This window comes from Triturus cristatus, chromosome 8 (assembly GCF_964204655.1).
Source record: "Triturus cristatus chromosome 8, aTriCri1.1, whole genome shotgun sequence".
Classification (NCBI taxonomy): Eukaryota; Metazoa; Chordata; class Amphibia; order Caudata; family Salamandridae; genus Triturus; species Triturus cristatus.
The window spans coordinates 876,903,323-876,929,267 of NC_140591.1; the positions used below are offsets into that span (position 1 = coordinate 876,903,323).

Consider the following 25,945-nt stretch of genomic DNA (forward strand, 5'->3'; position numbering starts at 1 on the left):
AATGCTAATGTGATAATGCTGAGATCATTATTGTACCAGTAGTAACTAGTTGTGTTTTATATTTACTTACCTGTTCTGATGGCTCTGACCGTGGCCCGATTGGCCTGGTCCTATATATAATCCCCTGTGAATATTGCCTAGTGCCGGTTGACACAGTGTAAATGTGTGATTATGTTTCTAATGTGTTTATGATAATACAAAGACTATTTGTTATATAACTTTGTGTGGAGTTCTTTTGTAGTGTGCCTAGTGTGTTGCTGTTGTGTGTATGTGTTGCGCAAACGCTTTACACATTGCCTCTGGGATAAGCCTGACTGCTCGTGCAAAGCTACCATGGGGGTGAGCAGGGGTTATCTTCAGCGTGTAACTCCCTTGCCCTGACTAGAGTGGTGGTTTCTTCCTGGCTTAGGCGCAAGCCCTAGCCAAACAGAAATCCCATTTCCAACACCATGTTTTTAATTGATCCCAATATGTATGTATGTTTTTTACTATAACAGTCTAAATGTCTTTTTATTGTATGTCATGATGTTTTATTTAGTCACATTTGATGATGTATGTATTTGTTTCTAACATATATATATTTCTATGTTGTAATGCTTTTATGATTTCAATTGAAATCGAATAAAGCTTACTAATGAATGATTTGAGAGCAGAATAGACTGAAAATGGACTGCAATGCGGTAACATTGCTTCTTGTTATTAGTGGGGGACGCCCTGGTGACTGGTGGGCAGGAACCACAGTCTCCCTCAGTTAATCAAATGTTTTGGGGTGACAGGTGCTCTGCACAGTTAGGGAGCGGCCAGTTCTGGGTCCGCCATGCAGGGAGAGGGCTTTGCGTAGGTGTTTTGGTTACACTGTTTAGTTACGTTTTGTTGTATCAATGTAATGATGACATCCTTTCTTTGACACTTTTTTACCATTGGCCCTGATTGTCGCTCCAGACCAAACTGCAGTCCCATCATGCATTCCTCCCCGGGTATCTATGATCCATGGCTGATATCCTGGTAGCACCTAGTTTCAAGATTCTTTCCTGGAATGTAAATGGGTTGGGAGACCAAATCAAACGGGTAGTTATTCTCCAGTACCTCAAGAGACACTCCCCTGACAAAGTTCTCTTCCAGGACACGCACCTCCAAGGAAATACATATCGCGCTCTGGATAGATGAGGTTATAAAATGGTCACCGATGCGGGATACACAACAGGGTCAGGAGGGGTTGGCATTCTGGTGCGTAAAACATCCCACTCACCATACAGCATACCTGGCCTGACTTTCATGGGAGATATGTTGTGCTGACGGGACAATGGGAAGGCAATACGATTAATATTGTTATTACTCCATATACTACCCGACTCCACAAAGTAGCCTTTGCTGACATTAATGCACTTCTAACACAAGGAGCTGATGTACGGTGCGCTGAAACTTTTCAGACACTCACCCCAGTCACAGATCTGGGTTGAATCCATCATCGTTCTTTAGCTCCCTTCGCCACCCCAGTTCAGATCAAGCCACATGCAAGTTAGTCTTGACCCTGTGCCTCATGGGAACAGTCCAGCCCGAACTGCCAAGCGAGGTCTTCTCTGGACCGGAAACAAGCATCCTGGGACCGGTTTCAGGGTAACACCGTTCATCAGCCAGGCTAGCTTGAATCCAGTGTCAAAGTGAGCAAGGGACCCACGTTTGGGCATACCCTGCCAAATTAGGGCAAACAAAGCAAACACAAGGAGACTATGGATGGAGCGCTGGAACTTTTCAGACACTGGCTCCCTTGCTCACTTTGCCACTGGATTCAAGCTAGTGTTATCCCGATACCGGTCCCAGGATGCATATTTCCAGTCCAGGGAAGACCTTGTTTGGCAGATCGTTCTGGACTGTTCCCATGAGGCACAGGGTCAAGACTGTTTTGCATATAGCTGGGTCTGAACTGGGGTGGCGAAGTGAGCTAAAGAATGATGATGGATTCAACCCAGATCTGTGACTGGGGGTGAGTGTCTGAAAAAATTGACCGCTCCTAGGATCAGATCCCGTCAAGCTGGTAGAATCCACCTGGTGTGTCTCAAGCGGCGTCCCTCTGATTAGAGGGTTGTAATGGATCACAGGGTTAGAAGATATAATCTCCCTCTATGCAGATGATATTTTGCTTTATATTGCTGGCCAAGCATCACTTTTACCAGAATTATGTATAAGCAGAGGAGCAGAAATAAAATCTTCCTGCCAGCAATTGGGGTCCGTTTACTCTGTTCGCCGCTGCTGCTGTGTGTTTGTAGCGGAGGTTCGAGGAGTTCAAGGAGTTGCATATATATATATATATATATATATATATATATATATATATATACACATGGGACCATAAATAGTCTGAATACACTATTAATTGGAACAAATCTCTGATCTATATACTTAATGGGGCAGCACAAAACTTGCTGTTGACTGTGATGCTCAGGTGATTATGGAGGGTTTTCGATATTTGCGAATCTTCATCACCGGGACCCACAAGTCTTCTATACAAGCAACTTGGAACCACCACTCATAAGACTATGGGCGGGTGTCCAAAACTGGACGCCCTGCCTTTGTCTCTCCTAGGCAGAGGTGCCCTCTTTAAAATGATGGCCCTGCCCCTTTTATTGTATGCTCTTCACAACACGGCCTATCCTGTCCCATTAACCTACTGCCAAGAAATTGAAAGGGAAACCTGTACCCTTCTTTTGGACCCCCCCCCCTCGAATAGCCCTTCAGAAGCTTACATGGGGTAGGTATAATGGTGGAATTGCTCTCCCCGACATAAGAAAGAATTATTGGGCGGCACAACTTATTACTATCAATCATTGGGTCGACCTTCAAGAGGAGGAACCGGCATAAAGGTTGGATAGGGATAACATAAGATGTGTATTTGTAAATCACACGTTCACCCAGAGGGTATCTTGGTGCTGAATAGCAGATGTTTAATGTTACCCAACTCAATGGTACTCATTTTATCAACCACAGAAGGATGAAAGGCTGAGTGGATCTGCCAGGATTTGAGCTGGTCTGTTCCCATGAGGCACAGGGTCAAGACTGATTTGCATATGGCTGGGTCCAAACTGGAAAGGCATGGTGAGCAAAAAAACGATGGATTTAGGCCCAGATCTCTGTACTGGGGTGAATGTATGACATTGTTCTGCATTCTGTCCATCACTAGTTCTTTTAGGATTTGAGCCTATGACAGTGAGGTCAAACACTGTCCCCTACAGTGGATGCATTAGTCCACAAAGCCACAAGACCCGCCATGCGACCTAGGGGTTATCTTAGAGCCATTTATGCAGGAGCACATAAGGCACCCTTCCCCAGTCCTTCAGCAAATACACTAGCCCTTTGGCACACCGCTTTACACGCTATGAGTTGAAAAGACAATATTACACCGGCACTCCCTTTTGGGATATGGCGATATTGGGCAGCCTGGCTATACAGAGAGGCTTTGAAAAATAAGACTTAATTGGCCTATCCAGGGTAGGTGATCTGTGGAAGCAGGGGGATATACTTCCATTTATAGAGCTGCAGAAAAATTATCTATTGGCACCCATGGAGGCTTACCGCTATTAACAAATTGCTCATGCTCTGCAAAGTGTGGTCCCAAGGTGTAAGGACCTCCCTGTATCCTCCCTACTTGAGGATAGACTGCTGGATGATTATATGCCGAAAAATGCAATCTCACTTACCTATAGTAAATTGCTGAATAACACCCCTGATTCTTGGGCCCATTTCAGAAAGAGCTGGGATCAAGACCTGGAGAGTTTGAAGGATGACGAATGACCTGAGGTGCTAGCATCCCCCAGGGAGGTGGCCATACGAACACAATTTCAATTAATACAACAAAAAATCCTCCACCAAAGTTATTATGCTTGTACAACACAGGTTAAAATGGATAAGGCAGAAAATGCAATGTGTTCCAGGAGATGTGAAATGGGACGGCACGTTTTTCCATATGATATAGAGTTGCCCAGCGCTCCAGCAAAACTGGAAGGGGGTGCTTGCCTGCCTTAATAGCATTTGTGGAAGTTACTTGGGATTATCAGGCAAATGGCTTCTTTTAAATGTATTGGCTGAAACCAGCTTAACCCGAATGGATCGACTTTGGCTCATGTTGGGATTGATGGTGGCCAAACGGAACATAGAGCATATGTGGCGGTCCGAACCAAGCCGGAACTTGAGGGACTGGAAGAGAGACATGGATTGGTGCATGCAGGCCAACAGGGTGGTCTACGAAGGAAGGGGTTGTCCGAATAAATGGACTAAAGTATGGGGGATGTGAAATGCATATCGGGGAGAGATATGTATGCCTATTGTGGCTACTAATCATGATGATTTGGAAAAATGAATGTCTGGATTTTGCGCCTGATTTGTGTGTTGTTGTTCGAACTATTGAGATTCAAACTATTCCCAAACTGTTGGATATTCTTCGTCGTATGTCCGTATTTTAACATTACGATCTTAGCTGTTTACTGTCACCGCAATTTTCTTTGTGCTATTTTTCTATAACCAGAAATTTTGAAAAAAATGGTATTCTAAATCTACGTGAAGCTATCACACTTTTAAATGCAGACAAAGATTTCACTCACCATGGTATGTGTCGGGTGGGCATACGCTGATAGAGTTGCCATTTGTGCCCGCTATAATTGGTGGGAAAGTTATATTTTCATCAGGAAATGTTTTGAAACTGCAGAGGTTACCTGTGGAAAAGAAGTGAAGATTAAAAACGAGTTTCTGGGTGTCGATCAACTGGTAAAAACCTCAAAGAGAATGGGAGAACACAGCTTTGATAAATGAGACCTCCAATTGTTTTTTTTATATAGAATAGAGGTTGAACAGGGTCTTGAGGTGCAGGCTATGACCCAGCCTCACTCCTCATCCCAGGCCACAATGCCTGATGAGATTTGATGATTTGTCAATTAAAGTTTACTGTCCACATCTTCCCATCTTCTATAGATGCTGCAACATAACTGGTCTGTAGTGTCAGGGAGCATGTAGATCGCAGCTGAATTATTTCACTACCGACTCTACTAATGCTTCAAAATGGATGTGACCTGCTTGGAGCGTTTGCTAGATGTTGTGTCTGCATCATGCCCCCCCTACTAAAACTCCTGATCTTGAAAGCCATATGGACACCAGGGAAGCAAAGTCACGTACTTCACTGTGAGAGGACAGAGAAGAATACCCTGTGCCCAACTGGATCAGAGGAAGTAGAGAAGGCTCATAAATAAAAGAAAGGAATCATCAGAGGCAACTCCCACTGGTCATCATGGGTAGAACCGCAGGATGCCCCAAAGCTGAATATCTATGTATAACACCTCCAAGATATCATACAGCTAACAATATATATTTTCAATCTCCCTTCAGTGTTTTAACCCCAAAGCGAATCAAGTGGGATGTTAATCTGGACACATGCCAAAGTCAATAGCCACCTTAAACATTCTGGACAAAAAAGGCCTTATTAAATTATTTAAACTCATTTGCTTCATTGTATCATTAGGTGACAGTGCAAACCACACTCAATTATGCATATGCTCCAGCCCACTAGAAGTAAAGGTGCATTCTGAAAAAACAGCATATCAAGGAGGATGGAAGGAAGGGCGAGCACGCTAAGCAATACATCTATATAGTATAGAGTTGGCGAGGATGCATCAATGTAAGAGTTTAAACACACATCATACCATGCACTAACCCAATAAGTGCGTGAATGGTTACCAGTCGAGGGGAGAAGCCTCCCCAATCGGGCCCTCCCAAATAAGAGTGATTCAAAAACATTTGAAAAGATAGCTACCATTAGGGCGAGTGTGTTATAATACCTAATCACATTACAAAGAGTACGGATAAGGTACTCACGGTCTACTGAAAAAATGAGTAATATAAAAGGTGAAAAGAAAATGACAAAATTGAATCAGTAAATAGACCAAGAGGTCGGCTCAATTGGTAGGGCTAAAATTGGTGCAAGAACACCTACTAATGAGGAGCTAGCGCTGGGAGCACAAACGAGCATAGATTCAGCCACACAAGACTGGGAAAACAACCAAAAAGTCAGTGACGAACCTCAAACGGATTGCCAGCTGGAATAAATCACCAACAGGGAGGGGTAGGCTTAGGACAGCATCAAAGAGCATCATTGCATAATGAAACAATATGTGACTAACCGTAAATGATGTGGGCAGGGTAAATAACAGACCTCGTCTTTTGGCTTTGAATGCTTTTCGCAGATATTGTGTAGCATCAACAATAGGAAAAAACAAAATGTGTATTGCTGATGCTAATTAATGCCGACAAGCCCAAGCAAATATAAAAATCCACAGAACAATAATGTATATGAGTCATTGCATCATCATGCACGTATGCATTATGCCGCCACTGTGGCCTCAGCATTATGACATTTACACAAGGCTCGGACATGGGCGAGCTGGGCCCGGGGTGCCAAATGTTCCGATGGGTGCAGCAGGGAGGTGCCTGACAATGTCATGCTAACAGCAGCTCGTCTATCCTACTTGGTCTCAAGAGGTCCCATTAAAGAATGTATAATCAGTACTTAATGTACCTCAGAGTAATTGTTAGCACCCCATCAACCCCCTGCCCTGCTCCCATCTTTCTCACACCACCTACCGCAACGACCCACGCCCCCACAACAAACACCACATTTTCTTTCACACCCAGGGCGCTGTTCATGCTTCCTGCCACATGCACATGTATGTGTCACCAAGCTACAGCAGTTTGATCGCCCCTGGAGTTATAAAGGACGCACATTACTGTGAACACGTCGGCCTATGAATAGAGATGGAGCACGACAAACATTAGCATGTTGCCTCTGCCACCAACAGGCCCAGTACATTACCCACGCAAAAATGCATGGTGACCTATGAATTCTCATCACATTGTATTATTCACAGGTAACAATTTAGTAGAGGGAATGGTTCTTAGCATTATGACGATGCGTGAATAAATTAGGGCTCAGATATGGTTTACTAGACCCATCAGTGAAGCTGATCACATATGTAAAGGGCCAGCTGAAGGATTCCTAAATTCACTCAAGGAAACAGCCATGGATACTGCGCGTGGGCACAAGGAGTGACTACCACTAAAGCCCCAGTTGGAAGTGACACAGATGGGTTTAGACACTCAGGGCCTAATCTATGGCATTTTGATATAAAGCAGTGCAGCAAGGCACCTTGCTGCACTACCCTACGCCATAGTGAAAGGGCAGGAAGGCACCGTATTTAAGCAATACGGTGCATTCCTGTCCTTTTTGCCTGCGCTGGTGCAGTTTCAACAGCCTAGCACCAACGTAGGCACCCTAGCACCATGGTGCACGGGTGTCTCCGTTGCAGGCAGGATTGTATTTGTGCAGGAAGAGGCACCTTTCTGCACAAAAACAATCCTAAGAGGCGTTTTCCTCGTTCTATGAGTGCTACATTGTGCAGCACACAGAGAAACAGGAAAAAATTAGGAGAAATAAAGTTATTTCTCTTAGTTATAACTCCCCTCGGAGGCGTGACGAATTGGTGCTTTCCCAGGTTTACATGTTTTTGTAAGTCTGGGGCAGTGTCAAAATGTATGGGTGTTGCGTAGGTAAACCAACCAGGCAGTGACTTGGCGACGCAGAGATCTGTGCTGCGTCGCCTTGCTCATGATCTATGAGGCCACTCAAAGTCACGCAGGGTGGCTTTGCGTGGCATCATAAATCTTTATGAGACCCCTGAGTCACGCATCTACCACTTTACATGGTGCAAATGTGACACAGAGCTCTCATAAATAAGCCCATCTATTCATATGCGGTAAACAACAAAGAGCTATATCTTTGATCCATTCTTCTGTACATTGAACTATCAATGGGTAAGCAGGAGCTACTAGGACAAAGGGAGCCAGGATGGATCCCTGGGTGACAAGTGATGGAGCGGGTAGTACAACATTTTGTATACCTCCTCTATTTTGCATGAAAATACTAATTATAATAATCTATTAACTATAATATTATTAAACAAGTTTTGCATGTATATTTAACCAACATTATTAATATTCGAACTACACGTGGGATTTGCATTTTGCATGGCTAAATAATCTTTATAACTAAAATCTGTACGCATATTCACAATAGTATATGTGGCAATAGAATACTGCATGATATATGTTGCTTTTGTAATGTTTTTGTAAACTTGCCCAAGAGGAGGACCGAAAAGGTGAATATAATTGCTTTTAATGTCGCTATACGCTAGATAAATACAAGCACATAGAGGGATTAGTCAGGGGTTAACATTAGATGCATTATTTCTTTATATTAATTACTCTTTTGTGTTTGTTTCGCTTAAGTTGGCATTTGGGCCTAAATCAAAGATGGCCGCTAACGCCACACGACGAAGTGGCCACTGTTCCATGAGGCGCGGAGTGAGCTGCGCAGGCACGAGAAATCTTCTAAACCTCGTTGCGACCTTTGTTCACCATGTACCCGAACAAGGACAGAGTGGGAAGTCAGCCAAGACCGAGAACAATCGACCTTACAATAAACCGGAACAAGCTGACTTTTGGACTAACTCATGACCTCACCCCTCGAACTGTAATAAGAATCTAAAACTTACATCGGACGATCTCAACCAGCCAATCACAACTGTCCTAAAACTTTAAAAATGTATCTTCTTTGCTTCATTTTATTATAAAATCCGCAGTAGAATAGAGAGGGTTATCCTTCACCACCGCCGTTGCGTTTCCTGAAGCCTAGAGGATCCGGATGCTGCCCAATTATCTGATGACTGCGAACTTTTCCTAAAATCCATGGGCAATGATAGATGCTTGCACGTCTCTGGTCCTTTGCCGATCTTTGGGACTGTAGCGTGCTGAGCAAAGAACTTTGAGCTTTGGCCTGCTTTCAGACGATTTACTGCAATAATTGATTATGCAGAGCCAATGAATTAGAGGACTCCAAATAGCCAGATTAGGTAAATATGACGTTCTACGATTTACTCAAATTTTGATATAAACTTGACGAGACAAATGCGAATTCAAATCATTATGACATTTTAGATAAACAATTATTGATTAACGAGAATTCATGAGTTGTGAGTTTCATTTAAGAGATAGATTCTGAAGTCTTAAAATGTGTTTTAGCTGGTTATAACACACCATCAACCAATCCAACTAATTTGGTCCATTGACCGAAGTGGGAGGAGTGCCTTGATGTTTTAGGATTAAGGATCTGTAGGCGAAAGGGCGTTAATGTATATTTTGTAAATGACTTTTCCTTCCCTATAGGTTATAAGGTGTTCCCCTCACATGTCCGGCGCTTGAATCACTCATCCCTCCTGTGTGTGCAGACCGGTGTGGAAATAACGTGTGAGTGTTGGTGTTATGGGCCCCACCAATGACTGCATGTGTGAATGAGCTAGTGTGATGGTGGGTCTGTGACGCAGGGAGGATACCGGTACGGGTTGTTTCCCCGTTGCTAGGGTTTTTGCGCTGGATCAGTTTTTCTGGTAGCAGAGTTATGGTTTTATTGTTTTGGTTTGGTGATTATTGCTTGTAAATAGCTTATTGATTATTGATTGTGGGAAAGTATTGGTTTATGTATTAACACTCTATGTTGAGTTGCGTCGAGTTCTATGTTGTTTGACGGCGTCTGGGATGTAGGAAGTCGGAAGTTTGTAACAGTTCCGTAGTAGAGCAGAGGTAAGTGCTGCTCTCGGGAAAGACGGAATTGTTGTTGCCCTGTAGGTATAGAGGGAAAACGTGTAACGATTGGAGTTGCACGACGCATTGTCTGGGTTCGATTCGGTAATATCGTCGTGTGTTGCCATTAGGGACATTTTCTGTATGAGAGAAGTGTATGGTAGCGAAGGTCACCTGTGAAATTTTGGTCTTAGGTACCAGGAGTCCAAAAGGCACTCTGATTACACTTATCACTGGAAAGGTAATAGGTGTTCCCTAAGCTTGCTAGAAGGATAAAGTAGAGGGAAGTGCTACTTTATTAACGAGTGTTATAATTCTGTAGTAGGACAGACTGTTCGCTGTTCTCGGGAAAGACAGAATTCTTTGAGAATGAACTAGATTTTCCGTATGAAAGTGGTGAATGAAATAGCATTCAGGTTAATTGTGAAACTCTGGTTTTATTTCTCAGGAGCATTGGGTCTCCAACTAGGTGTCTTAATTCTGGAGAAACGGTTAGCTCATGCTTGCTAGAAGGGTGAAGTAGAGGGATGTGCTACTTTATCAACGGCAGTAACAATTCCGCAGTAGGGCAGAGGTAAGCGCTGCTCTCGGGAAAGACGGAATTCTTGTAAGAAAGGTCATGAACTATTCTTGGTTAGCGAAACAGATAATGGTGGCGTTTTTATGTCGTTACTAACAGATTTGTACATTAAAAGAACGTAAAGAGCTTACCGAGAACATTTTGTAAAGGAGGGGTCAGCAGAAGCAGGAGTAGCGAGAAAAGCCGACGTCAGAAAGGCCGCGCTGGGATTGGCTAGTCAGTAAGAAACGTAGACGCCCCTGATTGGTGTGTTAGTGTACGCCGCGCTAGGAGTGGAGAATTACAGGGTGACGTAGACGCTGCTGATTGGTGCGTTAGTGTGAGTCGCGCTGAGATTGGAGAATTGCAGAAGTGACATAGATGCTCCGGATTGGTGCGTTAGTGTGAGTCGCGCTACGATTGGATAAGAAAAGCAGAATAGTCAGAGGGAAAAACTAGCGATACACGGAAGACAAAATGAGGTATTACGATCCACCAGAAAAAAAGAAAAAGTCCTGGTTTGGAAAAATCAAGAGTTTATTTAAAAAGGACAAACCGATTGTGACTAAAGAGGGACAGTTGCTTCCTCCACCGAAATCGCCTGCATCCTTTATGGTTGCAAAATACGGATATCATACTTGTATTTGGTTAGACAATTGGGCAAAGTATGCAAAAAATGATGGAGTTTTGGCATTTCCAGAACATGGTTCATTTAATTTAGCGGTTTTGAGAAATTTGAGAGAGAAAATGATGAATCTAGAACCGAGACCTAGACCAACACAGTTCAAAGAATTGACAGAATGGGAAGACAAGATGCATGAGAGAGAAAGACAGAGGAGTGGCGGAAGGTATAGGTACATGTTTGGTAGATCACATGGACAGGAGAATCATGATGACAGAATGAGGAGATGGCGAAATGCAAATATGACTGATGGTTTGTTTCCTGTGAGACATGCTGAAGAAGTTTGCGGAAGAAAATGTACAGAAAAGAGACACAATATAGAATCAGGAGGGTATGGAGAGCATGAATCGGAGGATGATGTTCTTGACGACATGTTTTATAAAAATCCACCCCTGTATCAACCAGATTCTGACATGTTGACACCAAGTGCCCCAATGAGAGAAACTTTGCGAAACATAAAAGTTGAATCAGTACCACAAGAGATAGGGAGAAATAATTCTTTCAGAGAAATAAAGAGAAAACAGGATGAGAAAATAAGTAAAGAAAATTCAGCAGAATTAGCGAAAACCACTTTAGAGTTAACTGAAAAGATTAGGGAATTGACTAAAAACTTAAAAGCCGTAACTGTTCCTGTAACCATAGGTCCTCTAATGCCTATTTTTGAAAAGCAAAAGGATAGTGAGCATTGTTTGACGGTACCTTATAACAGTAATAAACAGATTGAGAGGCCAAGGATAAATTCAGACGAGAACCCATGGAGACAAACAGTAAGTACATCAGAACAAAGTACGCCTAAAAATTTGACAGTAAATCCAGGTTTAGTGGAAAGACCGATAATGACTACAGACTCTGTATCAGAAACTCAAAGAGACTCAGAACGAAGTAATGAGGGAAAACCAGTAGGTCCGACTTCAGAAGAATTAAGTGAATGGTTGAGGAGTTTACAGAGAAAAGACAGAGAATCCCAATTTATAGATGTGGCAAAGCTAAGGATGGTTTTGGAAGAATTAATAGTAGGGACTATCCCCACGGAGAAGCTAAAAAATTATCAGGATGAAGAATTATTATTTCTATGCAAAAGTATAACTTGGAGAGCAAAGAATCTACATGAAAGATTAGAAGAAGTGGCGAATGAAATGGGTATAGACATGAAAAGAGTAAAAGCTTTACAAAAACCCTACAGAGTAGATTTTTCTGAAAAAGATATTGAAAATCTGAACACCACAGGAAGAATAACTCAGATTAAAGACAATCATTTTGTTGAGGAAATGGGGAGATGTAGATAAACGGAAAAGTAGGTGGTTTAGAAAACGAGAGGATGCCTCAGATAAAACATTTGCAGTTTTCCCCGTAAGAGAAACAGAAAAAGTAGCGACAGAATGTCCCATGAGAGAAATTCCAGGAGGAGGATATGTACATGTTCCTTGGACTAGGCAAGATATTTTGTCATTTACCAATGAGTTCCCTCGACTACGCGAAAAGCCAGTCGAATGGTATAGGCAAGTGGATAGGTTTGTAAAATTATCGAAAGTTTTGTGGATTGATCTAAATAGTCTATTTGACATAATAGTACCAGCAGATCTATGGACAGAGTGCAAGCTAATAATAAATTGGCCTACACAAGAATACCCTAGGGATCCAAAAACGGGAGCCCCTGACCCAGAAGTTATGAAAAAATATGAACAAGTAATTGTTTTTCTGAAAAACAAAGTACCTCCCAAAGAAACTGATTGGGTAAAAATTGACCGAACTCATCAGGAGACTAAGGAGTCGGTACACGCATACTATGAGAGGTTGATCCTAGCCTTTAAGCAGTTTAGTGGTGATGAAAATTTGAGTGAGAAGGATTTAAGTCATTTTGTACACAGATTTGTATATGGTCTACGTCCAGAAATTAGTGAAATGATTAAACAGCATACAGTGGATTGGCAAAATAAGAAAATAGATGAAGTACTAAGACATGCAAAGTATTTTAGTGATGAAATTGAAGCTAAGCAGCGTAAATTAAAAGAGAAGGCTATGTGGGCACAGGTAAAAGTGGCAGAAAGACAAGAAGCTCAGCTGATTGAACAAGCAAATAGTGCAGGATCAAAACCTAAATGTAATGCTGGAAAAGGAAAGGGACAATTCAATATAGAAGAAGCCAAAAAGAAATGGCCAGGTCATAATTGCGGAAGAATAGGGCACTGGAAATCCGAGTGTAAATTTCCCCTGAATACTAATAGTGATAATACATCATTGAATCCGCAGGTGCAGAAAGAGGTGAGCTGTCAACCGCAGCGACAACAGCAGGTTTTTACCCAACAGAATCAGGCGCCAAAACCGCCTTTTCCACAGAGCGTAAATTCACAGAAATACAGTAATGAGACAGGATTCTACAACGAAGAACAGGTAACTAAGCTGCCGCGCGCTAGCACTGTTTCGCAGTACTGGCTACAACGCGATGAGAGTGAGTCAGAAGAAGGTTATTGACGGGCCGAAAGGAGGAAGAAGAGTGCGTACTTGGCGCAACTCTAGAAGTAGACCAGACAGGCCCTCTTGTGGACGGAAAGGTAAATGATGAAAATATTACTTTCCTAGTAGATACTGGTGCTACTCAATCAACTGTTAGGTCAGCTGATGTTGATGTTACGAACCTTCTTCTCTCGGACGAAACAATCCAAGTGGTTGGAGTATCCAACAGACTGATTAAAACGCATCTCACAGAACCAGTAAAAGTCAGTATAGGGATCTTTTCCGAAATGCACCGCTTTGTCGTGTGCAATTCAAGTCCTGTAAATTTGTTCAGCAGAGATTAATTGTGCAAAATGAATTGCACTATATTCTGTACCCCTGATGGTATAGCATTTGAGACCCCTGATGAAGACGTACTGTATAAAATGACTATGGCTAATATGGAAACTGAGATTACTGAAGCCTTTGCTGTATTCAACCCTGACGAACCACCAAAAGAATTGAAACAGACAGTAAAAGCAGAAGTTTGGGATTTCACAGGAGAAGATGTAGGATTAATGAAAAATGTGGATCCCGTAAAAATAACAGTGAAGGAAGGAATAAGTTACCCAAATGTTTCTCAATATAAATTGACACCTGAAATAATTGAAGGAGTTACTCCTATAATTGAGAAAATTATTAAACAAGGAATTTTGAGAGAAATAATGAGCAGTTCATGTAATTCACAAATTATGGGACTGAAAAAGCCTAATGGAAAGTTCAGAATAGTGCAAGATTTGAGAAAAATAAACAAAATTGTTGTGTCAATTGGTCCCATTGTACCAAATCCATCTGTGATTTTGTATCAGATTCCACATGATGCAGAATGGTATACAGTGATTGATCTGTGTCATGCTTTCTTTTCCGTCCCATTGCATCAGGATAGTCAGCAAATTTTTGCGTTCCGTTTTGGCGAACTTATTTTGGCATGGTGCCGAATCCCACAGGGCTATACAGAAAGCCCCTCGATATTTAATCAGATATTGAAAAAGTCCTTAGAAGACTTAGAAATGCCTGAGAATTCAGTGCTAGTTCAATATATTGACGACCTACTTGTGGCGTCAAAGACTCGAGAAGCTTGTGTAATGGACACCATAGCATTGCTAAATCATTTGGCAGATGGAGGACTTAAGGTATCCCCATCAAAATTACAATTTTGTCAGAAAGAAGTACAATATTTAGGCCACAAAATTGAAAAAGGGCTAAGGAAGATAACTACAAACAGAATCAAGATAATAAAAGGAATGAGAGCTCCAATGACGCAAAGAGAAGTGAAAATGTTTCTTGGAATGGTTGGATATTGTCGTCAGTGAATAAGTAACTTTACCCTGATTGCAAAACCTTTGGTACGCCTGACGAGAAGTGATGTAAAAGACCCCATTGAATTAAATAGGGAAGAACTAGCAGCTTTTAAACAATTGAGAGACAGTCTGTGTGAAGCGCCAGCATTAGGAATGCCTGACTACGACAAGGAATTTGAGTTGTACTGCAGTGAGAGGAATGGATGTGCACTTTCTGTACTAATACAGAAACATGGAAAATTGAGAAGACCAATTGCATATTTTTCAGCTATGCTAGACCCTGTAGCTGTAGCGTTGCCAGGTTGTTTGAAAGCAGTAGCTGCTACTTGTAAGAGTTTGTAACAGAGTGAAGGAATTGTGATGGGATATCCTGTGTGAGTGTTTGTACCTCATGATGTGGCAATCCTTTTAACAAGGAGCCGCGCTCAGTTCATGACACATAGTCAGCTGACTAAATATGAAAAGGTCATATTAGGGGCAACGCTTTGACTAGAGCATGCAAGTTGGGAAAGAATGTGAGAGTGACTGTGATAACAGGTAGTCAGTACGGCTTCGGTGTTTTGCATGATTTTGGTCAGATATGGCTGCAGAGAGGATTTTTAACTTCAAGTGGAACTCCTATAAAGAATGCTGAAGTGGTTGGGAAGTTGCTTGAGGCGATACAGCTGCCTAAGCAATTGGTCGTTGTGAAGTGTGCTGCTCACGCTCCAACGGGAGACTATGTCGCAGTTGGTAATAAGTACGCCAACGATATGGCTCAATATTGTGCTCGTAATCAGAATTCGATTAACAGGGCAAAAGAAAGGGAAATTAATTCTTGTCCACTATTGTTTACTAACATTATGAGTACCTGGGGAGAAGTGAGGCAATTGCAGGAAGAAGCAGGAGATGAGGAAATGAGACAATGGGTAAAAGCAGGATGTGCACCAAGAGAAACAGATCATATGTGGGTTTATCGAGATGGAAGACCAGTCATGCCTGATAGCATGGTGTCTGCCATGGACCGGATGTATCATGGACAAGCACACATAGGGAGAGACGCGATGATTAGGTCATTTAAGCAGATATGGTACAATGCAAAGTTTAGACTTGTAGCTGAGAGCCTTTGTCAAAGATGCCTAATATGTCAGCAGTTCAATCCTGGAAGGAAAACAGTGGTAAGTCTAGGAACGATAGGCCGAGAAGGAGGGCCTTTCGCCAGAATGCAGATTGATTTCATTGAAATGCCTCCCTGTAACAGGTTGAGGTATGTTCTAGTGATGGTCTGCTTGTTTTCCAGGTGGGTAGAAGCATACCCCACAAGAAGAAGTGATGGAATTACAGTAGCAAAACTGCTTTTGAGGGAATTCATCCCTAGATTCGGGTTCCCAGTTACAATTGATTCAGATAGAGGAAAGCATTTCCATAATGAGATCATGAAGTTGATTTGTGAAGCATTGAATTTACAACAGAAACTACATTGTGCCTATCGTCCAGAAGCTTCTGGTGTGGTGGAACAAGTAAATGGCACCATTAAAAACAGATTGGGAAAAATGTGTTTAGCCACAGGTTTGAAATGGCCTGATGTCTTGCCTCTAGTACTCATGACTATTAGATCAATTCCAGATAGGAACACAGGTCTGAGTCCCCATGAAATTGTCATGGGAAGAGCAATGTGTCATGTTTTCATACCAGTCAACAAGCTGTTGCCTATAACTGATGACTTGGTGTTGGATTAGTGTAAGGGTGCAGTGCATTCTGTGTTTCATCAGGTTTGATCGGATGCCACCACCCTTGAAAAGAAGCAAGCTCCTGATCTGAGCCCAGGAGACTGGGTGAGAATTAAAGTACACAGAAGAAGGAACTGTCTGGTCCCACGTTGGGGAAAACCACGACAAGTGATTTTGACCACAACAACAGCTGTGAAGTGTGCTGGAATAAAGAACTGGATTCATGCTAGTCACACATTGAGAATTCCAAATCCAGTGGATAATAAGGAAGGAGAGTATTTTGAAGAATCCGAAACTAGTTCTGAATCGGATGCTGAAGAAGCAAGAACCAGAGAAAATCCTGAAAGGGGGGAGTCAGAGCAAAATTTGACCTTTGCCCCAGAAAATATTCCCTTGAGAAGAAAATTACAGATTTCTGATACCAGCTCAGACTCAGAGACTGAACAGATACCGGTACATTCGGGAAAAGAGAAAAGCAGTGAAGAGACAATTAAAGAAATTGTTGATAAAGAAGTTCCTGATGGAAAGCTGAGAGAAATTCCACCTGAAATAACAAAAGTAGATGAACAGGTGCCAGAAACAGAAAGTGAGGGAAAGATACTTGCGGAAGACCCCCGAGGAGTTGTAGGGAATTCGAGCATCCAGTTAGAGGAAGGGACAGTTAGTCAGCAGGAAGATTGTGTGCAAGAACCACGAGGAGGGACAGAAGTAGGGAAAATAAAAGAAGTGGTGGAAAGAAGAACAGCTGAAAGCAAAAAGCAAGTTGAAACTGAATCAGAGGATAGTGATGAAGAAGTACCAGAAGGTCGAGTCCTGAGAAAGAGAGCATGGAGAGCTGAAAAGAATGATAAAGGAAATAAATCGAAAAGACCAGCAAAAGATTACATCTGGCCAAACAAAATAAAGAGATTGAGATATCGACTGACACGAGTGAATTCACCAAGAGCAGAACAGGTGAATGAAGTATCTAGTCAAGAGAAAATAACTACAGCAGAAGAAAGCAAAAGAACGAGAAAACCTAACCAGAAGTATAAGTCACCGGAATGGTCGTATGTGGCCCTGCCTGAAATAAAAGAAGAGGCGGATAGCCAAGAAAACCCAGAGGTGACTGTACCAGAAGTGGTTGAGGAAGACGAAGAATCAGAAATCCTGAGAGTTATCTCGTCCGATATTGGAGAAGAAACGGATGTTCAGGAAGTTCTGTACCAAGATTATGAGAGAAGAGTGAAAGACGATCAAATGCCAAACTGAATAAAACAAAAGTGCTGCTAATGGAAAGACAATAAAATACCGAAAGAGACATCACTGATAGAACCAAGTAGGTGCTTAGAGCCTTGGGTTAGACAAAATTAGTTGTGAAGTAGAAGAGGCTAAGTCAAAAGACACTGATAATTTTACGAAAATGGCAAACACAGAAAGTAGAAATCTAAATGTACGTTTCTGAGAAGGTGGTTTAAAATGTGTTGTTGTTGTATAGGATTACTAATGCTTCTATGGAGTGTATTCGCGTTGATGATTTCATTTAAAGTTACGCTAGAAACAATAGAAGGACATAGTGAGAATAAAACTAATATAAAAAAGATTCAGAAAGTATATCCGACTAAAATAGATAGAAATTATCTACATAAAGACAGGTCTATAAACGATTTCTCTAACAATGTGTTTTCAAAACTACTGTACGAATATGTAAAGACAATGGATGTGAGGGATTGTTACGTCTGTATGCAGTTACCTGCATCTGTATCGGAGGGAGTGACCTACCATCACCTTCCAGTAACCTATAGAATAACATGTAGTGTGATAGCTAGTCTGTATTACAAAATAGGGAAATTACAATATGGGAAATTAGAATATTATTTTTCAGATGTAGATAACATATTTTCACAAGTACCTGCAGTTAACAAATTGAATAAAGTAAAGCCAGCAAAGGTGTTAGGTGAATTTTTCTTAGAAACTAAAGAACTAACATTAGAATATATATTTAGAAATAATTTGACTTGCAGTTTAAAGAAAGAGGAAAATACTTTTTTAGATATGGTTGAAGAAAGGAGATTGAAAATGCAAAATAAATCATCTGAGGGAAGAGAGGAAAAGACAGCCTGGGATGTTGAAATGGAAAAACATTTGAAGGGAGAAGCTAGTCCAACTATGTCTTTAGATTGGCCTCAGAAAGGGAAGTTGTGTATAAGAAGGAATCAAACTGCATATGATAATTACTTTGTAGGTAACAGTGAATGCCATGATACATACTGAATCATGGGTGGATGGGGATTTAAAGGAGGAAATGATCCAGTTTTTCCTGGGTTATATTTTATCTGCTGGAACAAGGCATATTATTGGTTGCCAGATCATTGGTATGGCACATGTTATGTAGGTCTGGTTTTCCCAAAGATATTCCACACGGGAAGAGGAGAAGATGGTGTACATAAGTTAGGTAGTCTACTAACACGTAGAAAAAGAGAATTTGGTCAGAAATTGTAGGAGACATTTTTGGAGCATTGATACCAGCAGTGGGAATATCTCTGTATGCACACAAAATTAGAAAACTATCAACAGTAGTGGATCGCTTGTCAACAAGCACCGCTGGAGGACTTTTATTGGTAAATACTGAAATGGTTGCCATGCGTGCTAGGGTAATGCAAAATTGACTTGCCCTTGTATATTATTGGCAAAAGAGGGTGGAATCTGTGGAATGCTGAAAGTTCAACATTGTTGTACTTACATTCTAGACAAAAGTAAAGATCTAAAGATCGACATTAAAAATATAAATGAATTGCATGAGGAGATTACAGAGGTTGAAAGTGTTTGGGAAAAGATTGGAAAGAAACTTTCTTCGATTAAAGATTTCCTGTTAAACTTAGGTGGTACATTTAAAGGTAGGATCCTATTTCCATTAACATGTGCGATTTTTCTAGTATTAATTTTAAGACTAGGATGTTTATGTTATAAAAGAAAGAAAATACAGAAGAACTTTAAAAAGAGAAAATTTGAAAAGAAGGCAGAATAAGAGCCAAGAGAGAGAATTTGAAGAAATAGAATTAGAAGAAATGAAAGATAGTATGTATAAAACAGCAAGAAGAGAAGATATTGGGGAAACAGAAATGTGAACTAAAACGAAGAATTCATTAAGCTTTTCATGACAAATTGATACAAAAATTTGATAGTGTGTTGATAAAATCACCAAAGGTGGATTGATGGAGCAGGTAGTACAAAATTTTGTGTACCTCCTCTATTTTGCATGAAAATACTAATTATAATAATCTATTAACCATAATATTATTAAACGAGTTTTGCATGTAACCAACATTATTAATATTCCAACTACACGTGGGATTTGCATTTTGCATGGCTAAATAATCTTTATAACTAAAATCTGTACGCATATTAACAATAGTATATGTGGCAATAGAATACTGCATGATGTATGTTGCTTTTGTAATGTTTTTGTAATGTTTCCCAAGAGGAGGACCGAAAAGGTGAATATAATTGCTTTAAATGTCGCTATACGCTAGATAAATACAAGCATATAGAGGGATTAGTAAGGGGTTAACATTAGATTCATTATTTCTATGTATCAATTACTCTTTTGAGTTTGTTTTGCTTAAGTTGGCATTTTGGCCTAAATCAAAGATGGCCGCTAACTCCACACGACGAAGTGGCCACTGTTCCATAAGGCGCGGAGTGAGCTGCGCAGGCGCGAGAAATCTTCTAAACCTCGTCGCGACCTTTGTTCACCTTGGACCCGAACAAGGAGAGAGTGGGAAGTCAGCCAAGACAGAGAACAATCGACCTTACAATAAACCGGAACAAGCTGACTTTTGGACTAACTCATGACCTCACCCCTCGAACTGTAATAAGAATCTAAAACTTACATCGGGCGATCTCAACCAGTCAATCACGACTGTCCTAAAACTTTAAAAATGTATCTTCTTTGCTTCATTTTATTATAAAATCCGCAGTAGAATAGAGAGGGTTATCCTTCACCACCGCCGTTGCTTTTCCTGAAACCTAGAGGGTCCGGATGCTGCCCGATTACCTAATGACTGCGAACTTTTCCTAAATTCCACGGGCAATGATAGATGCTTGCACGTCTCTGGTCCTTTGCCGATCTTTGGGACTGTAGCGTGCTGAGCAAAGAACTTTGAGCTTTGGCCTGCTTTCGGACGATTTACTGCAATAATTGATTATGCAGAGCCAATGAATTAGAGGACTCCAAATAGCCAGATTAGGTAAATATGACGTTCTGGGATTTACTCAAATTTTGATATAAACTTGACGAGACATATGCGAATTCAAATCATTATGAAATTTTAGATAAACAATTATTGGTTAACGAGAATTCATGAGTTGTGAGTTTCATTTAAGAGATAGATTCTGAAGTCTTAAAATGTGTTTTAGCTGGTTATAAATCACCATCAACCAATCCAACTAATTTGGTCCATTGACCGAAGTGGGAGGAGTGCGGCGAAAGGGCGTTAATGTATATTTTGTAAATGACTTTTCCTTCCCTATAGGTTATAAGGTGTTCCCCTCACATGTCCGGCGCTTGAATCACTCATCCCTCCTGTGTGTGCAGACCGGTGTGGAAATAACGAGTGTGTGTTGGTGTTATGGGCCCCACCAATGACTGCATGTGTGAACGAGCTAGTGTGATGGTGGGTCTGTGACGCAGGGAGGATACCTGTACGGGTTGTTTCCTCGCTGCTAGGGTTTTGCGCTGGATAACAAGCATTCACTCAAGTAAAGGATACGTTACCCCCAATCATGCTACTGACAATCATTGACAGTTTTGTAGACTTAGATGTTACACCCATAGAACACCGATAAACTCCATCTCCCATTAGCAACCACCATTGGTGTAGTAACAACCACTACACTACACAAAATGGGCTGTTACCAAGACATCAGGGTCACCCGAGCTACTGCCCATTGGCTGGTGTAACTCCAGATGATCCCATACCCTCCTTAGGAGGCAAGGTATGACAGCCCTCAGACCAGATGTTGTCTAATCTAAAGATTGTCTCCCTCAATGTGAATGGATTCACTCATTTTGCAAAGAGAAACAAAATATTAACATTTGCATGCACTTTACACCCAGACCTAGCACTCATACAGGAGATCCATTTATCAGAGGAGAGTTAAAAGCTACGAAGAGACAGGTGAACATAGTAGTAATATTCTTTATGCTTGAATATTTAAAATCATTGCATTCTCAACACTTCACATCTCAATCTTAAAAACTAAATTAATCATTAAAAAATTAATTACAACCAAAACATCTTCCCAACACATAAAATAAGAAACGGTCCCATATATACAATTTAAAACTTATCAATAAGATCAAATCCAATCACATAACATCAATAATTACAGCATAATATTGCACATCTTATATTTTAAGATGACAGCGTGCACAACATACTATATCCTTATACATAATGGGAAGATACTCTAACAAATTAAATTACTTTCAGCAAAAAAACTTTACACATGTTGTAATTCAAAGTATTAATACTAAGGTGCAAAATTAACTAATAAGAGATAGTGTCTAATGTACGTATTCCTGCACAATTTACATTTCAAGGTACTAATGTGCAATTATTGCAACAGCCATCATATCAAAGCAATAATAAAGTGCATCAATTTACTGTAAAGTGCTAAAGTGCGATTATTACGGCAACCATCATATTAAAACAATAATAAAATGCGTCAATTTATGGTAATAGTGGCACATTTGTTGGTACATTTCAAACTGTCACCCTCTCAACATGATCGCTAAATATTAAAGATAATAAGCCAGATAAAACTATTAGTCAAAAGAGCAATAAAAATACTGGAGATCTACCTTATTGTATCAAACATTGTTCAACTGCCAATAACATTTTTCCCAAATGACATAATAATGGAATCAATTCGCCTGATAGTGACATCATTAAGGCCGGACGAGCAGATCTCACCCCGCTCTTCAAGAAATGTGGTCTCAAAAATGTACGTCGAAGCTTAGTAAACATGGGGCACACAAAGTCTACAGTTAGAGTCCGGCCACAGCTTGATCCACGATTGCGTGCCCTCCGTTGGGTTTAATCCCAAACGTAAACTTAAAAACTGATTTTTCAACTTTGCTGAAAAAAAAACATTCAAATATTGCTGAATACGCAGGGTTTGGTATGAGTTAATCACATACCATGCATAATTTTTTTCTGCTAATTCGATTTTATCCAATTTAAGCGTTTCAGTTTTTATAAGCTTTTTTAAAATTAATTTATAAATTGGGCATTTTCAGATCTTGTAGTGCAATTTGAAGGCTGGTATCGCTTAAGGAAGTTAAAATATAAGCTCACCAGCTAGCCGCATAGACAGACTTGTCTATTTCTTGCCAACAAATGTTCCCTAGAGATGCTGGGACTGATGTTAACAATGCGACCATACATTTAAAAAAAACTCCTTTTAAAATCAGGCTCTGTCTCTGGAAACCAAACTCCAGTCTTATTCCTGCTTGACACACTGATTTGGCAATCCCAAAAGTTGCTCTGAAAACCTTGACAACCAATAGGTCAAGCACATTCGCATCTTTCCCTCTGATAATGGGAGAGCCATATATGAGGGTTAGATGTAATTTGGCTTTAATTACTTTAAGAATAAAATCATATGATTGGCAATTCAATGATTTTTTTAAACATTTAAAAGCATGGATCAAGGACACAGCCTTGGCCCTTAAAATGAAATTTAAGAGACACATGGTTGTCAAACACCAGCCCTAGGTATCTATATATCTTAACAGTGTCAATTGTACCTGCTCTAGCCTTGGGGTATTTAGATGGGTATTAATTTTCCTAGTCTTGCTGGCTGCATATTTTCCCACAAGGGACCTTGTAATAAAGTTCCATTTATTAATCCTATTCATATTGCCCCGGCCTCCCAAGTCACATTCCTTTAGTAAAACCTGAGCGGTTTGCATAATTTCATCCTCTTTAGCTAAATGCCAAACCAGCCTTTTCAGATTGTAGGCAGAGTGTGCCATATTGGGAAGATCATTAGTTTTAGAATGACACTTCACAAAAAGATTAAATTTTACAACCTGGGGGTTATGATCGCTTTCTGGCCAGCCGATTACCTTATAATCAGACATATTTGATCTCAAGATGTCTGATACGAATGTGTAATCAATGATTGAACCATGTTTAGAATTCTTAAACGTTGGAGTGAACCTAGATTTTTCTTTTAACTGTCTGACTCCTGCCTCAGACTATGTCACAACATTATTTTGCAAGACATCCAGACTTACAATTTAAATCTGAAAACCGGCTTAGTTGCAAATTAAAATCACCTGATACAATTAACCCAGCATCCGGGTGTTGTACTATTAATGTTCTCAGCACATCCCGCAAAAAATACAACTGTGCAGACTTGTTTTTACTGGCACTCAGATACACGATAAGAATAATTATACTCAGATCAGTAGTATTTACCACAAGACATTGTAGCCAACCCAGATTGAAATATACCATAACTAAGTTTAAGTCGGCCGCAATGTAACATGCCAAACCACATTTAGCGCAGCCAAACCTTTTGGTTTTCACTGCCGGAATACTATATTCATTGAATCCAGACAAAGGAGTCATCTGTTCACACCATGTTTCTTGGAATAATAGAATTGAAAATGAATTTAAAAATATCGTATCTGGGTCTGACAATAAATGGAGCAATCCGTGGACATTCCAGGAACATAGTCTTATTTCATTTACATTTAGCATCTATAGCTCCGGTTATTCAATTACTATCTCCACTGGGCACCTTTGCCAATGAGGCTGTCAGCCAAGACCAGTCCTCCATTCGCACATTATTTTTGGGTAGCCATTCACAGAGCCTATCCTCTGTTTGGGAATTGGTGATCAACAGCCCAGAACTGCAGGGTTGATTGTTTGATGTGCCCGCTGCTCCTTTAAGTACAGGATTAAGCTTGTTACTTTCTACTGGGTTGCATCCTTTATCTGCCTTAAGGGCCTGTACCTTCAAGATCGGACAATATTGTACACTAGCCCAGATCTCAACCTTAATTCCGTATTCCATAAAATACAAAATTGATCCTAAGATCTTAGTAACAATATCATTTGAGGACCAAGTTGTAATCGTAGACCCTCGGAGAGAGTTGGGCTGTACCCGTTTAAACTGTACTGACACCAAATCAGTAGATTGAATAAATCCTAAATCAGATATAGTGGAAATAATTTTCAGGATTAAACCCCGATTGAGACTATCATAAGGCCCCTGGGATTCATATAGGGGATACATAAATAGTTTGGTATCCCCATTTCTACAGCTATAATCCTGTCTACCACACAGGGAGTTTGATATGCCTAAATTACCTTCTTTTGGTAAAGTAGATAGAGATAGACTCTCAGTATTAGTAGGTTTTAACATTTCTACAGTACTTAACCGCTTCAGGGTATCAGCGATTTGTTCTTTAGGCAAAAATCCTAGCCCCTGTGGCTTATTGTCCAACCTAGACGCTACTAGATCCGACTTTATTGTGTCATTATGTTGAAGAACATCATTACGACTATTTGCAAATCCCTGATCATTAGGCAAAAATCTTAGCCCCTGTGGTTTATTGTCCCCACTAGTCACCCCTTCAGCATTGATAACTAGCAAATCCAATTTTACCATTAGGTTTAAGGACATCATTATTAAAACCATTTGCAAATTCCTGGTCAGTATCCCTTGCTGGTACCGGCAATATTATACTGGAATCTCCATATGTCACGACACCAACCTGAGGAATACATTTCTTAACAACTGGTTTAAATATAGGATAATAATCCTTAGGTTTTGCTGCAGTAGCTACTAAGGCAGCTGACCTCCTGGCCTTATTCTGTGCTTTCCGCAACCTTTTCCTTGAACGTTTAAATAACAGGGGACCATCCCTTAGACTATCCCCTGAACTTGAGCACTGTGGTGTAGCAATAATCAGAGATTTGCCATACTTAGTTCCATGCAAAACATGGCTATCCTCTACTTGTACACCTGAGCACAGACTGACATCGGCCTCCCCTTCTACCTCCTTAAAAAATCCAGAGTTATCACAACCCACCTTTGTCGCAACTTCTTGCTGCCTCTTGTTTTCACAAAATACATAATCACCCCCTTTCTTAGTGCAAACCAAATTGCGGCCCAAAACAGGATTCCTTGCTGTTTTTTAAACTTCTTTCACAAGGGAACCTACAATTTCTGGGAGCTCAGACATTTTATCCAAAATATTAGAACATGTGCATCTTAGCAATTGGTCATTAACCTCAGTCTGGGCCTTAACCACCAGTCCTGCCAAATTTTGTAGTTTTGAGTCAATACCAGCCACATAAGCTGCTAAAGTATTTAAGAGACCCACCTGATTTTCAAGTAAAAATAAACGGGTGAACATAGAATACCATGCTAACAAACTCGATACGAGTAGCATGGCCACTAGTGCTTTACCCGAGAAGCTGGAGCGTAAAGGTGGGCATGGCCATTCTGATAAGACAAACGTATA

At 40.7% G+C, this 25,945-nt stretch overlaps 1 protein-coding gene across 4 annotated transcripts in view; it reads right to left on the bottom strand.

The window, feature by feature from the left end:
* The window catches only part of ADGRG7 (adhesion G protein-coupled receptor G7), a 1,782,456-nt gene that overhangs the window by 1,353,199 nt on the left and 403,312 nt on the right, over positions 1 to 25,945 (bottom strand). For all 4 annotated transcript variants that reach the window (XM_085622407.1, XM_085622408.1, XM_085622405.1 and 1 more), the window contains one exon: positions 4,596 to 4,706. In XM_085622407.1, the coding sequence (XP_085478533.1) occupies positions 4,596 to 4,706 (111 nt within the window). The remainder of the gene's footprint in view (positions 1 to 4,595; positions 4,707 to 25,945) is intronic.